At 40.1% G+C, this 14,568-nt stretch overlaps 1 protein-coding gene across 1 annotated transcript in view; it reads left to right on the top strand.

The window, feature by feature from the left end:
• Nucleotides 1–14,568, top strand: part of LOC119723831 (cysteine protease ATG4A-like) — a 68,305-nt gene that overhangs the window by 34,052 nt on the left and 19,685 nt on the right. Inside the window, exons 4-6 of the mRNA XM_038194709.1 lie at nt 1,918–2,016; nt 4,228–4,380; nt 5,995–6,288. Of these exons, the coding sequence (XP_038050637.1) occupies nt 1,918–2,016; nt 4,228–4,380; nt 5,995–6,288 (546 nt within the window). The remainder of the gene's footprint in view (nt 1–1,917; nt 2,017–4,227; nt 4,381–5,994; nt 6,289–14,568) is intronic.

The following is a 14,568-nucleotide window of genomic DNA, read 5'->3' on the forward strand; positions in this document are numbered from 1 at the left end:
CGAATCCTGACTGCATCACCACCCCTGTTACCGCATATGAGGTCAAGGCTGCTTTGAAACTTCTGAAGAACGGTATTAGGCCCCTGGAATGAATCTGCTCTGTCACTGGAGAGATGAAGGCTGGTGGGGACTCTTTCTTCAAGTCGCCCACACGTATCATCAACCAAGTGTGGGTTCGAGAGCAGCTACCTGTAGACTGGACAATAGGAATAATCCTCACCTTCTGGAAGTATAAAGGTGACCAGCTTGTCTGTAGTAATCATAGAGGCATCACACTCTTGTCCATACTGGGCAAAATATTCACCTGTGTTCTACTAACTGGAGCCCTAGCATCAGAAGCAAAAGGCGTCTTCAGCAGGCAAGTTTCATGCCTGGCCGCTCCACTGTTGACCACATCCCGCCCTTTGTCTCATCAATGAGGAAACCTGTGAGTTCCGTAAGGACCACCACCTGTTTTTTTTGCTTTCATCGATCTCAAGGCCACCTTTGTTATAGTGGACCATGCTTCCCTGTGGAAGGTCCTGAAGATCCTTGGTGTCCTTCCTAAAATCTCCGCTCTTCTCCAGAGGCTCTACAGCACTGCCGGGAGCTGTGTCCATGTCAACGGTAAGACCTCCTGGTGGTTGTCCATCAATAGTGGAGTTAGACAAGGCTGTCAAGTAATATGCACCATTAGGGATAAGGGTCAATATATGTTAGAAGTTTGTACCATGTACTGTTTAGGAGAAAACTCGTGGAGAAGTATTGTCCTGAAAAATATTAAACAAAGAGTAATCCGAACAATTTTACCAACCACTCAAATAGGGTACAAAGTTCATTGACCTCTCAAAGGTCACCAGAGGTCAGATACTAAATGCCATTCTTTTCATGGTACGAAGAACCAAAAGTTAGACTTGGGTCATGAAAAAGAATGGTTTTGGTCAGATGTGAAAATGCCTGCACATCTGAAAATTGTCTTCATAACATGAAGACCTAACACGCGAAGTTTCATGCTTTATTCAAAAAGTGCCCAATTGCATCACATAATGACCTCAACAGCCCTACTGTTAGGCTTGAAATCAAGTTGGTAATTGGCTGGATTTAGTTTGCCTTCCACATTACAGACGGTGTAGATGTTGTTTGAGGTCATGTACGGTAAATTACACCCCTGCAATGTAGTACTTGTACAATAAAAATCGATTTAAATGTAACAAAACGGCATTTTGGAACTAAGTCTTAAAAATCTTACATCATTTTGCAATGAATGGGGATGCCTTTTCCCCTCCAAAACAGAAATAGCAGCACTAAACTGAAGACCAAAACATGCCACTTTTACACATCCTAATGACTTTTTCAATGGCTTAAATGTTTAGTAACTAAAATTAAAAATCAGCCGACAGTCTCTTTGTCTGTGAAATTGTGAAGAGTATGGCTTGTACATGCATACATGTATTTCAAGGATAATCCACTTCATGCCATTTTTTCACCCCTCGAACAGATCTGCCAAACAAGTAGACTGGTTGTGGGTCCCTTCGTTTTCAATATTTGAGAGAGGGCGAAAATCAGTGTAGCATGCAAGATATTTATTATTGTATGGCCCCCTCCCGGCCACCCCAAGCCATTGGAAATGTATAAGTTACATAACTTTAAGTGACCATGATTAACGAGTTTAACAGAAATTGGTCAATCCCCCCCCCCCACTGGCTACACGTCACAGCTAACAGGAATCATACTTGGATGATAAAAGTTGTAATATTTTTTTAACATGGTTTTGGAGATCTTAAGTGGTGTTCATGGAATTTTTTTATGGATGATATGGTTTGAGGTCGGAATTTGGGATAAAATGTGCTTGTAAGAACTGCAAATTTGTATCTTTCATAGTGTTATAAAGTGCATATCAAAAAGCATTTAACATGAAATATTTTATATGTATTGTAGACTGGAGATGGAATCCTGCACAACCAGAAGAGAACTATATAAGAACGTTAAAAATGTTCTTAGACAGAAAAGACAGCCCATACTCCATACAGCAAATTGGTAAGCACAAACACGTCTTTACTGCAAGACCATACTTGCATTGCATGGAAGAGTAGCTGATTTCTTACTGGTATACACGGAATTGAGGGAAAACCTCTAATACTACAATGTTCAAACATGTAACATATATACTCAACAGGGCCAGATTCAAGAGGTGTGGGGGGGGGGGGGGGGGGGCGGCGGCACGCCCCACACGCCCCTTTTTTTCTTCAGGAAAAAAGGTTTTTATACATTTTGTACGCTATTATTCATTTCACCTTTACATGCTAAATCTTGACGGAAATAGCCTGAATTTCTGATGCATGTGTCATCAAAATGCACATTCACGACATCAAAGCCATGCCGCTGTACGATGCTCCATACAGCGTGCAGTAGTGCTGTGCAGATTGTGCAATAGTCGTAGCCTTGTTGCCATTTTGTGATTGGTCAAAAGTTAAGATACTAATCAATGCACAAATATCTAAGGAATCATTGCAAAATGTTCTTTGGATAAAATCACTCCATATTACATTGAAATGTCAAGATCTACAGGTATGGGATTTGTAAAATGATCCCTCCGGTGTGTGTAACTTATACAAACAATTTATGTGCATACTAAACTACAAATCAAGTTCGAAATGATCTCAGAAACTAAAATGATGCAGTCCACTGCAGTCCACCGCATGCATTGTGTGTAAACCCTGGGTAACGAAGCACGCACTACCGCAGAAATTTCGCGGAAACAGGCAACGCTGTATCACTTAAGTTGGAGCAAAAAAACAAAAACAACCAGCCAGATAACTACATAAAAATGGAATATTACATATGATAATAATAGTGAGTATTTATAAAGCGTGCATATCCACCAGGACTGGTGCTCAAGGCGCCACATCATTGTTACCCCTGCTCATTGGGCACATGAAACATTCCAAATACCATCTCAGCTCCCTGGGGAGTAAACATGTACAGCTCGATGCTGCCTGTTAGGCGCAAGGAAGCCAATTCAATCACAACAACCATCTCTGCCCTCACAGGTACCCATTTACTCCTGGGTGGAGAGAAGCAATAAGTGACAAAGTGCCTTGTCCAAGGGCACACGCACCATGATCCCAGGCTGGACTCGAGCCCCCAACCTGCAGTTTGCCCGCAGACCACGAATCCAGTGCCCTGAATCACCATTGACCTCAGCACTCCACATACATGTACAGGATTGTTCATTATTGTGCGCGTGACCGACTTGAAACCATTTCGTGGTCGCTGATTGGTTTCCTAGGAGTGCCTAGATAATAAAGAAATAAACGACCAATACAGGATTCCCAAGACGTTAGTCAAGCAGGCGGGCTGGTGTAAGCATGCCATTAGATGGCGAACTACTGCCAAATAAACATGCAACGGGGCCGTATCATAAGTCCGACGCCTCATAGGTCCGACGCCTCATCAGTCCGAAATTTCGGACTTATGAAGCGTCGGACTTATGAGGCATAAAATTTATTTATTCCGCCTCATAGGTCCGAGGCCTCATAAGTCCGACGCCTCATAAGTCATACAACGGAAAAATGAGGCGTTTAATTTGTCGGACTTACGAAGCATCGGAGCTATGAGGCGTCGGACCTATGAGGCGTCGGACTTATGAGGCGTCGGACCTATGAGGCGTCGGACTTATGGGCCTTTATTTGGTTAGGGGATGCGATTCTGTCGGACCTATGAGGCGTCGGACCTATGAGGCGTCAGACTTATGAGTGGACCCCCATGCAACAATAGATACGATCAAGTACATGTACCTGTCACTAGCATCTTCGTCAAAGACTATAGCTGATAATTTAGTAAAACTAGCCCCCGTTTGTGATTCAGGGAGCCTTCATTTCCTTTGGGCAAAAAAAAATAATAATTCTGCTTCCAATGACATGGCATTTGAAAATAGGGTATGTAGGGGGAAAACAAGTTTTTGCAAATTTTTAATCAAGGGTAAAAGTGAAAAATTTGTGTTTGGGGTTTTTTAAAGCATTTTTCCCATCAAAAAAAATTAGGGTAGGGGCTGTCAGAGTAGGGTAGGTAGGGAAACCGGAAGCAGAACTCTTTTTTTTGGCCTTGGCTTTGCTTCAGGGGAAAAAAATAACCCGAAGAGGCTAGAATTCACCTCGACAGGCCCTAGAAGCAGTCAATTCTCATTTCATATCGGTATGATGTTAAAGTGACAGTTTATATTTGTTTCTCTGTCATTTCCTGTGTCAGCACAAATGGGTGTTGGTGAAGGCAAATCAGTAGGTATGTGGTTTGGACCCAATACTGTTGCTCAAGTACTCCGCAAGCTGGTTGCTTTCGACAGTTGGAGCAATATGGCAGTGCATGTGGCCCTTGATAACACTGTAGTGCAAGAAGACATAAGTAAGTAAAGTTTCATATTTTACACACATTTTGATGGCATGAATTTTGGGCATACATTTTTTTGAGACAATGAAATGTATGAAATATTTTATCAAAACTTGTGATTTATACAATGTAATAACAATTTTTCTAAAAAGTCAAAATTCAAAGTGGCTTAATATTGTATTTACAGGCACGCAGCTTTCCTCATAGCAGCTGATTTTGTCATTTTTGATTTCACACTTATGCCATTAAAAATTGAAAACACTGTACTGGCCTTATTATAAAAATGTGTATTTCTATCCACCATCTATTTTTGATCTATCTATTTTTATCCATCGCCGGTGATAGTTTCAACTTGTTGAATAACTGAATAATGCATGAGGTCAAACCCCATGCTGGGAAGTCATTAGCGCCATCGCTAGATGAAAGAAAGACACATTTCTATGGACCAGTGGTTTTTATTGAGCCCCCTCTAGACCTCAGACAGAAGAGTTAGGCATGGGCCATGGAGGGTTCACACTTCATCGGTTAATCAAAGAAACTTGTATTTCAATGGCCAGTGCTTTTCTATTGTAAACCAAGACCAGGGAAAGATGAGTTCCATGCAGTACTTGGAGAAGCGGGAGCATCTTTGTTGGAGATCACCTGTAGGTTTTAAATTACGTGATTGGAATGAAGTGGCTACGTATCAGTTTTGATTTTCATGTAGTGCTGCAGCTGAACTGCCGAACCGAACTAAAAATAGCCGCACTTGGCCTTCCGAACCGAACCCGAAGCAAACCGAACCCAAATGTTGGTTCGGAAGAGTTTGGCAAGTATTTGTTGATAGCACTAGGAATGCTAATGCTTGCAATGAAAGGGCAAAATTAACGTGCACGGATGATTGAATTTACCGTGTTGACAAGTCACTGTATTCATCAAAAAATCGTATGAACCTGCAATTCTCTCAATGAAAAGCGTGCTCTTTTCTTTTTACTTCCCTGTTGCGTGCCGGTACATGTATTTAAGGCTTGACGTGATAGAGTAAAGGTTTTTTTTATTGCATGAACATTAATTTAAATAATAAAAATTATTAAGACACATAAATAGAGAATATTTCATAACGCTTCACACAAGTGTTTGTATGCTTTTGTAACAGCCCAACATGCATAAGTGAAAATCATGGAAACCAAAAATAAGGATTCAAATGTACTACAAGTATTTGATGTTCAGAAGCCATGGGTGTATGGCTTCTGACTATGCAGTGCCCTTGAATAAAGTCATTTACAATCCAGGGAAATGTCTTCATATCGCTCAGTGGATAGATAGCTGAGTAGGTAGAGTACTGGTATGGTGTTCCAGGGGTAACAGGTTCAAACTCCCCTGCAATCAATTTCTTTGTTAAATTTTCTTATTTAGAATAATGATGTTCTTTATAAGGTAGTCTTGGTATTGCACCGAAACTTCTCACTAGTTTCATTTCAAATGATAATAAACAAATGTGCAGTGTATACAATACATTCAAAATTTAACAGTGTTTTCTCTACTCATGCTAATCGGATGTCGAAAGAATACATTTAATAAATATATTATAAAAAGTTATCAGAACTGAAGAAAAATAATGACCATTTGAATTGTTGGTTCTTCTTTCAGGAAAACTCTGTCGTGTGTCAACAGATGCACAGAATGGAAGATCCTCATCAACACAGCATCCACCAATGCATCTAACAAACAAATCGGCACATGGTACATGTAGTGGTGCATGTGCAGATGCAGTTTCACCAGACACGTGGAGACCTGTTTTGATATTTATACCTCTACGACTTGGACTGAATGAGATCAATGCAGTATACATAAGACGCTTGAAGAGATGTTTCACCTTACGTCAGTCTCTTGGTGTGATAGGAGGCAAGCCAAATCATGCCCATTATTTCATAGGCTTTGTTGGTGAGTCAAAATGTTCCACACTCCTTCCCCCCTGTCATGTGCCTGTCTCTTTTGTCACATAAATTGTCATGTAGACTGAAATTTCATATGTCTTGAACATAAATTCTCTTCACTAAATGTTCATGTATGACCATGCTCTTGCTTTGTTTTGAGGTAAAGTGAATTTAAAATGGTGGTGATGCCAGTTCACCAAAATATCCCTGGGTAAATATACATGTATCCCTTTGGTACAGACATTATGTGAAGCCCGGTTCATACTTCACGCGAATGCGAAGCGAATGTTACGTCATAAAACATTCGCTGTGCAATTCGCTCGAGTTCAAATGTAGTCAACTTTTACGAATTCGTAGCGCGAATACGTGCCACGACGTCACAAATTCACATTCGCTTTCACTTTCGCGCCGAGTATGAACTGGGCTTTACTGGTGTGAGTCTTCAGGTAGGATCAATTATTGGTTATCTGATTAAACGATTGAGTCAGGAACCACTGTGCAATGCCTGGTGAGATAAGGCTGTTGAAGGTAGCGTCCATCATTTGTAATTTGTGCATTATGTTTGTTTGAAGCAACAAAAGTAAGTCCAAATTCTCAAGAAGGGTTCTAAAAAACTAACCTGATGAAGTTTTAGCTCAGTATATTCCGACAAACAATATTTTAGGAACGCAATTTCAAATTAAAAGTTGCTGAGTCCTGTTTTGAATTGGGCAAGAATTCAGCGCTGAGATAAGTCTCAATGAGGTGATTGCAGCTACACAGTGTCACGCACTGAACCAACAAATTAAACAACTGAGCGTCGTGTCAGTGCTTGTGCACGCTTCACCAAATTAAAAACGAACTACTAACCTGTATTGTAGTCGAATACTTTTTTCCGAACACTTAGTTCTGCCGAGAACCTAGGTTACTGAGTACGAGTACTTGTACAAGAACAAGTACTTGTACTTTCGAGTACAAGAACAGGTCTCCGAGTACGAGTCCTTCTACTTCTGAGTACGAGTATGAGTACTTGTACTTCGAAGTACAAGTACAAGTACTTCTGAGTCAAGTACAAGTACTTCCATACAGCAAATGGCTCATTGTGTGTAATGAATGGTACTCGTACTCGGGCAGCAAAGTACTTGTACTTGATCATCAAGGCACGGATACTCAAATATCCATACCCGAAGAAAAAAAATGGTATAGCTTGACTCACCATGCCTTACTTTATCGATACTTTCAGTTTGAAATTGTAGATTGGCTTGCAGAGAAAAGCTTCCCGACTGTCATCTGGGCACGTCCGGACAAACACAATTACCAGCTAGCCGTGAGTGGGTCTGTATATCAGTCTGACTGGGCCTGGGCAGGCCAATTAGGCACAATGACCCATTTGCCATATGTGGGCACAATGGCCAAACATTTACGTGAAACGCCGAGGTTTTCCTCAAAATGGTCGTTCGATTAACTTTGGCAAGGCTGTTTTCCGAACCCCCTGTTTCGGCTCCTATCCGGGTCCAGCCCCATTGCCAACCTGCACGAATGGAGAAAGAGATGGAGCTGAAGCCGGGGTGGGGAAAACGGCCCCTTGTCTGGTTCCAGCATCAAGCCCACCGACACAAACACAGGCCTAGGCAAACACAGGCCTAGGATGGTCATGTCTTGGAAGCAGACTATGCGTAGTACATGTACATGTACGTTACCACGAATCTGCCACGTTGCACGTATTGATATCAGTATTGATATTCGAGTACACGAATCTATCACGTTGCACGTTGCACCGTCCAGGTTCACTTGTTAAAAAGTGTCGGCCTGTGAAGAATTTGTGGCACTTTTGTAACTTGTTCATGATAAAAATCATGAAATACGTCATCTGTATCCCCTGTCGTGCAGTTTGGCTTCAGAGATCACAAAGAATTTATGCAATATGGTATGAAACGCCACAACGCAGCTCACATGTTTTGTGCTGCTCGCATCACTGAAAAGTTTGGCACAACATTGGGACTGCTAAATAAAATAATAATTTCAAATAAATGCTACAAAGACGATTCCTAGTTTGTATCACAAGTGATTAACAGTGCACATAATTTTTCGGCTGTATTCGGAAATATAAGTTCTCTTGTACTCGTACTCGGAAGTACAAGTACTCGTACTCGGCAACCTAAGTACTCGGCAGTACTCAGTACTTCGAAAAAAAATACTTGACCACAACACCGCTACTAACAGATATTTCCAACATTGCGTCTCTAGGCGCATCTTTGGAAATTGCCTTCTTTCATTGATTTCTTCAAAATGACAGGATGTCAGAAAAAATAATTTCACAGGGAGTTTAATCCCATTACTATCTTGGCGGAACCAAGTGTGCTTTTCAACAATAATTGTGTCAGTTACTTGGATAGCTGCAAATGATGGACTGTAGCTTTAACCTGCATGGTTGCTAATTTTGTAGTATATACCTGTACCACTACAAACATATATTCAATGCATTTTAACATGCCAAAGGTGTGGCAACATTTAAATTACTGTACATACAAAGCAATGTCTTGCAGATAGCAGGGTTCTCCCCAGGATTTTTTTAAACCCATGGGGGAAGTTTTGCCATGGTTCAGCAACTTGCAAAGCAACAATGTGGTAAGCGGACCCCGAAAGTTTAACACTTGATTTCAGAAACTCTCTGTGCATTTTATAACAAATCTGGGGGTCTTTAAGATAGATTTTTCCTTAAAATTCACATAAGATTTATAATAGTTTTCAATAAAAAAGAATCAAAATTTCACAAACATTACAACTTCCTAAACTGGAAAAGTATGGATTGATAGGAAGTTTCAAATTCAGAAATAAGGACAAGAACAAAATTGCTTTTGCTTTTGATTACATGCTTTTCATAATAGGGTTGGTAAAGTCGGAAATTTGTGGTCTCCAGTATAATGCAAAACCTCAACAGAAGCTGCCTGTTTTTGGCTTGGAGCATCCGTCCAGCGCAAATTTTCGTACATTCTCTCGTCGGTAACACCCGGCACTTGATGAAACTAACTGATCAAGGGACAAGCAATGTGCTTTGGAAAAAGGCGTGGGAATTGATTTGTTTATTTTTTTTGGTGGTTTGAAGAAGTTCCATTGTCTGATGTTCCATGTTCCCATATATTTCTCGCCGGGTATTCCCCCACCCATCGGCGGTTCCTTTATGTGCACCGTCACCATGGATATACAAATGCCTAGCAACAGCATGACAGTGGGTAGGTGAGGGCACACTTCTGCGCCCACCTTAATGTGGTGGAAGAGCTCCAAGAAGGAGCCACATCCTCCCTGGAGCTCATGTATAAAGCAATACGGTGGTTTGAAATGCGACTAGTAGAAACTATTTGTTTTTCAGGCATGCATTCGCGGAATGGTTCAGTGTAAGACTCAATAGAGACCTTCTTAGGCACTTTGCAAGCGATGCCATTGTTCCTAGTAACTCCCTTGAATGGCTCGTCACCAGGGATATACATGGGTTTGGGTGGACCAGCCGTGCTCGCGCCTGGCTGGCTCACAATGCGCGTTTTTTTCATGGCGGCCAGCTTGGCAAGAGACGCAACAAACCACATCTAAAAATAAACCTGAAAATACATGAAAGGAACAGAAATATAGGCGGTGAGCATGATTAAACTAAGCCTATATACAATAAATAATACAAAGGTAAAGAAACAAGGACCTATTAGGTGTACCGGTATATTAATGCAAAAATGTAAGGACTTACTCAGGGCTCGAAGAAACCCCCGTCCACTAAATATGAAAAAAAGAAGTAAACCTTGTCCTTATCAGACTGGAATCGCAGATACATGAATTTTGTCCTGCATGACAAAATGTGAATTACAGCCTGTGGTGCCCTTCTTCTTGATGCCCAGACAGGATTCTCTTGTGCTCTTAACTGGAAAAAGAACTGCGTTCTGTTGTCACCTCAGTGTCAACAACGATGGAATTAGAAAAGCTCATCCAAAGTGGATTGGGATGATTGGATCTGTGGTAACTCTAACGTTTACTATTGCCCAGTATTAAACCTTACACAGATGTTTTCATGCACAGAGCTATGTCATACCCACGAAGAATGGTGTGTTGACATGAATCCTACCAGTTGGGAACTCAATCCAAGCACTACCATATAGGAGGACACAATGCTTGCAGTGACCCGTCACCTGCTGTGCTGAAACCACATCTTGGCATCCTACCATTCCTCACTTTTCTTTGAGCAACTTCTTAATGGGTAACTGAGCTCGAGAATGCCCTTGAGAATCTTGGGCATTGTGTCCCTGTGGTATCTAACATCAATGGTCCAGCTTTCTTCAATGCTTTCTCCAACTCCAGTGGGAAATGTTTTAGTATTACTCCAAAGAGAAACGAATGCTGCTAGAGGAGATAGACTCGTGGAATTTGCAGAGGTTAATCAACTCAAGATAACATTCAGTTAAATATCTGGGCATAACACTCGATCAGAGTCTAACTGGTGAGAACATTGCAAATTCTGTGATCAAGACATTAAGTGATGCGTGACGAGTAAGGTTGTGTACTATCCGCTCTCCCTCTTTTTACATACATTTTGCGTCATTTTGGAAGAAATATTGCCACTACTGTTTACAGTCATCTTAGAAAAACACATCTTACCATGACCGACAAGGATCCAGCAACGAAAGCACCTCGGAGTCGCGGAAAACCCAGCTCAAAAAAAGATCTCCCGAGCCCGAATGACAGCGACCAAGATGGCGGCTGTGTTGCGTCATGCGTATGCAGTGACAAGCTATCGATCATTGACGACAAGCTTGACAAGGTTCTGGCGTCAATCACCAACATCGAATCACGACTGAGCTCCCTAGAGCTTAAGCACCAACAGACCCACCAGCAGGTGTCTTCAAATGCCACAGACATCGCTAAACTCAAAACATCTGTAACGTTTGTCCAGGAAAGTCATGATGCCATCAAAACACTGATCAACACAAAAACCGAGTACAACCTGCAGATTATCAGGAACCTAGAAGACAAGATTGATGACATCCACAATCGAAGTCACCATAACAACGTTGTCATCCACAGCATTCCTGAGAGATCTGAGGCCGGATCGGAATCGTGCGAGGACTTCGTCCATGAGCTCTTGACCAGTCATCTGAAGCTCCAGGGTGCCGACGAGATTGAGATCGACCGGGCACATCGCACGGGTCCACCACCCGGTACAGGCTCAGCTGCAGCACTCGGCTCACCACGCCCAAGACCAATTCACTGCCGGCTTCTTCCATACAGCGATCGCCAATTCATCTTAAAGAATGCAGCAAAACATCTGAAGAACAACAAGTTCAAGGGCAACAACATCTTCATAACGGACGACGTCACACCCAAAGTCAGGGCCCAACGCAAGCAGCTGAGGGAAATGCACCTGCGACGCATTCAAAGAGAGGAGTGGGTCTACTTTGCGTACATTCCTTGGTCAGTACCAGCCATGATCAGGTACAAGATCCAAGATGGCCCGTTCAGATCATTCCGTCTTGAGGGAGACGCCTGAAGTCAATGATGCATCACAATGTACACTTACATTTAATCTTCACTGCTCTATTCATGTCCTTTGTTTTGTGTATTTATGTGTGTGTATTTGTGCCTCAGTGTGAGACAAGCCGACGTCACAAGTTTATCCTGCTTATTCTGGTGAGTTATATTTCGTGCTTGATATGTGTTTTTTTTTTTTTTTAATTAACCAATAAACATATCCTATCGAATGACTTCTGATATAGATCCAGATACAAATTTTGATATTCCCGAAAAAAATTGCTATTACTACGACCAGGATGAATTCAGTGATCATTTCATTACGAACACCGATATTAAATTATTACATTTCAATGCTCGTAGCTTACGAAAAAACGTATCAAGCATTAATCAGTATATTAACTTACTACGGAAGGATTTTGCGGTTATTGGAATATCGGAAACCTGGTTAAATGATATTCATGACCCTCTAATACAAATCCCAAACTATGTCATTGAGGGAACCTGTAGACAAAACAAGAGGGGTGGTGGGGTTGCACTCTATATACAAGGGGATTTGGTATATAAAGTTCGCAACGACTTATCAATTAAGAATTCTGATATTGAATCATGTTTTATTGAAGTTATAAATACAGGTAAAGCGAATGTTATTATTGGAACTGTCTATAAACCCCCCTGTGTTTTAACCAACAACTTTACAGAATGCTTTAGTACTGTTTTGTCACTTATATGTAGTGAAAATATAAAATGTTATATAATGGGTGACTATAATATCAACTTACTAGAGTATGATATTGACAATAGTATGCAGACCTTTATGAATACTATTTTATCTCAATCATTTTATCCGACTATTGACAAACCAACAAGGATCACTGCCGATAGTGCAACTCTTATTGATAACATTCTAACCAATGACCTTGCGAATCTTTCCTCTGGTGTTTTGATGACTGACGTCACAGACCATCTCCCCGTATTCTTAGTTACTTTTAATGCCAGTAATGTTGAAAACTTTATTTATGATCTAAATATGATTGATTGGGATTCTGTAATATCAATTAACGATATACATCGTATGTATAATGATTTCCTATCAAATGTCCAACAACTTCATAATAAAAAGTTTCCTTTACAAAATGTTAAATGCCGATACAATAAATGTAAATCCCCATGGTTATCTGATGGTATTTACATTTCTATCAGACGAAAAAATCATTTGTACCGAAAATTTACAAGGAACCCGACTGCGACTAATAAATCTGTTTATACTCTGTATAAAAACAAAAATGAATTCTTTAATCAAATTAGCCAAAGAAGAATATTTAATCACAAAATTTAGCGAAGTGCAAGGTAATATTAAGGGTACTTGGAAAGTTATTAATTCCTTACTTAACAAGCGCAAGCAAAATGTAAACACATCTTACTTCTTTCAGGATGGTAACGAAATTAACAATGACAAGGAAATTGCAGAAGCATTTAATGACTACTTTGTTAACATCGGCAGTGGCCTCTCCAGTGAGCTCCCGTTATGTAACACTTCCTTTGATTCATTTCTAAGCAACAAATGTCCAAATTCACTGTTTCTTACACCTATTACCAAGGAAGAGGTTGTTGATTATCTTAACAAAATACCTTCTGGGAAGGCCCCTGGATTTGATGGTTTAAGTTCTTCTGTCATCAAACAAGCACAGTATTCTTTATCTAAGCCTTTGTCTGACATCTTTAACAAGCGTTTGGCAGCTGGAGTTTTTCCCGATGATCTAAAAATAGCCCAAGTAACACCGATATATAAAAAAGGTTGTAAACATAACATTACCAACTATAGACCCATATCAGTCCTATGTACATTTTCAAAACTATTTGAAAAGCTTATTTATAAACGATTAGTGTAGATCTTTTATCACTAAAAATAATATTCTTTCTGAGTCTCAATTTGGATTTAGACAAAATCGTTCAACTGAAATAGCGATATCTTATGTAGTTAATAAATTATGTAATGCAATTGATCAAACTATCTTCTCCATAGGCATTTTCTTAGACTTATCAAAAGCATTTGATACTGTAAATCACGATATTCTTATAAGTAAATTAGATCATTATGGAGTGCGGGGAACAGCTTTGGACCTTCTGAAAAGTTATCTGTGTAACAGAAACCATTATGTATCGTTTCAATCTGTAACTTCAACTAGCCGATTCATTACGTGTGGGGTACCTCAGGGTTCCGTATTGGGTCCTCTACTATTTCTTCTTTATATTAATGATATATGTAATACTTCAGACACTGTAAAATTTTGTTTATTTGCAGATGATACAAGTTTGTTGTACACTCACGATAATGTAGATGAAGCAATTAGTAACCTAAATATGGAACTTGAAAAGATCAGTACATGGCTTCTCGCAAATAAATTATCTATTAATGTCGTCAAGTCAAATTATATGATTTTTTGTGCCAATCAGTACAAGTACACACAATCTGTTCCTCTGAATTTGAATAACTCAAGGCTTAATCAGGTTAAGATAACTAAATTCCTGGGTGTAACTATTGATGAAAATCTCACTTGGAAACATCATATTGATGAAGTAGCGACAAAAATATCAAAGAACGTTGGAATAATGAATCGTTTGAAATTGAGTAAGATTTTATTAACATTGTATAATTCATTTGTTTTACCATACTTAAATTACTCAATCTTGACCTGGGGCAGTTTGCCATCTAAGTGTAACAAATTACTTACTTTACAGAAGCGAGCAGTTCGTGTAACTTCAAATGCTGGCCACGTGATCATTCTGCTCCATTATT

Source organism: Patiria miniata, unplaced genomic scaffold (genome assembly GCF_015706575.1).
Source record: "Patiria miniata isolate m_02_andy unplaced genomic scaffold, ASM1570657v1 HiC_scaffold_17, whole genome shotgun sequence".
Classification (NCBI taxonomy): domain Eukaryota; kingdom Metazoa; phylum Echinodermata; class Asteroidea; order Valvatida; family Asterinidae; genus Patiria; species Patiria miniata.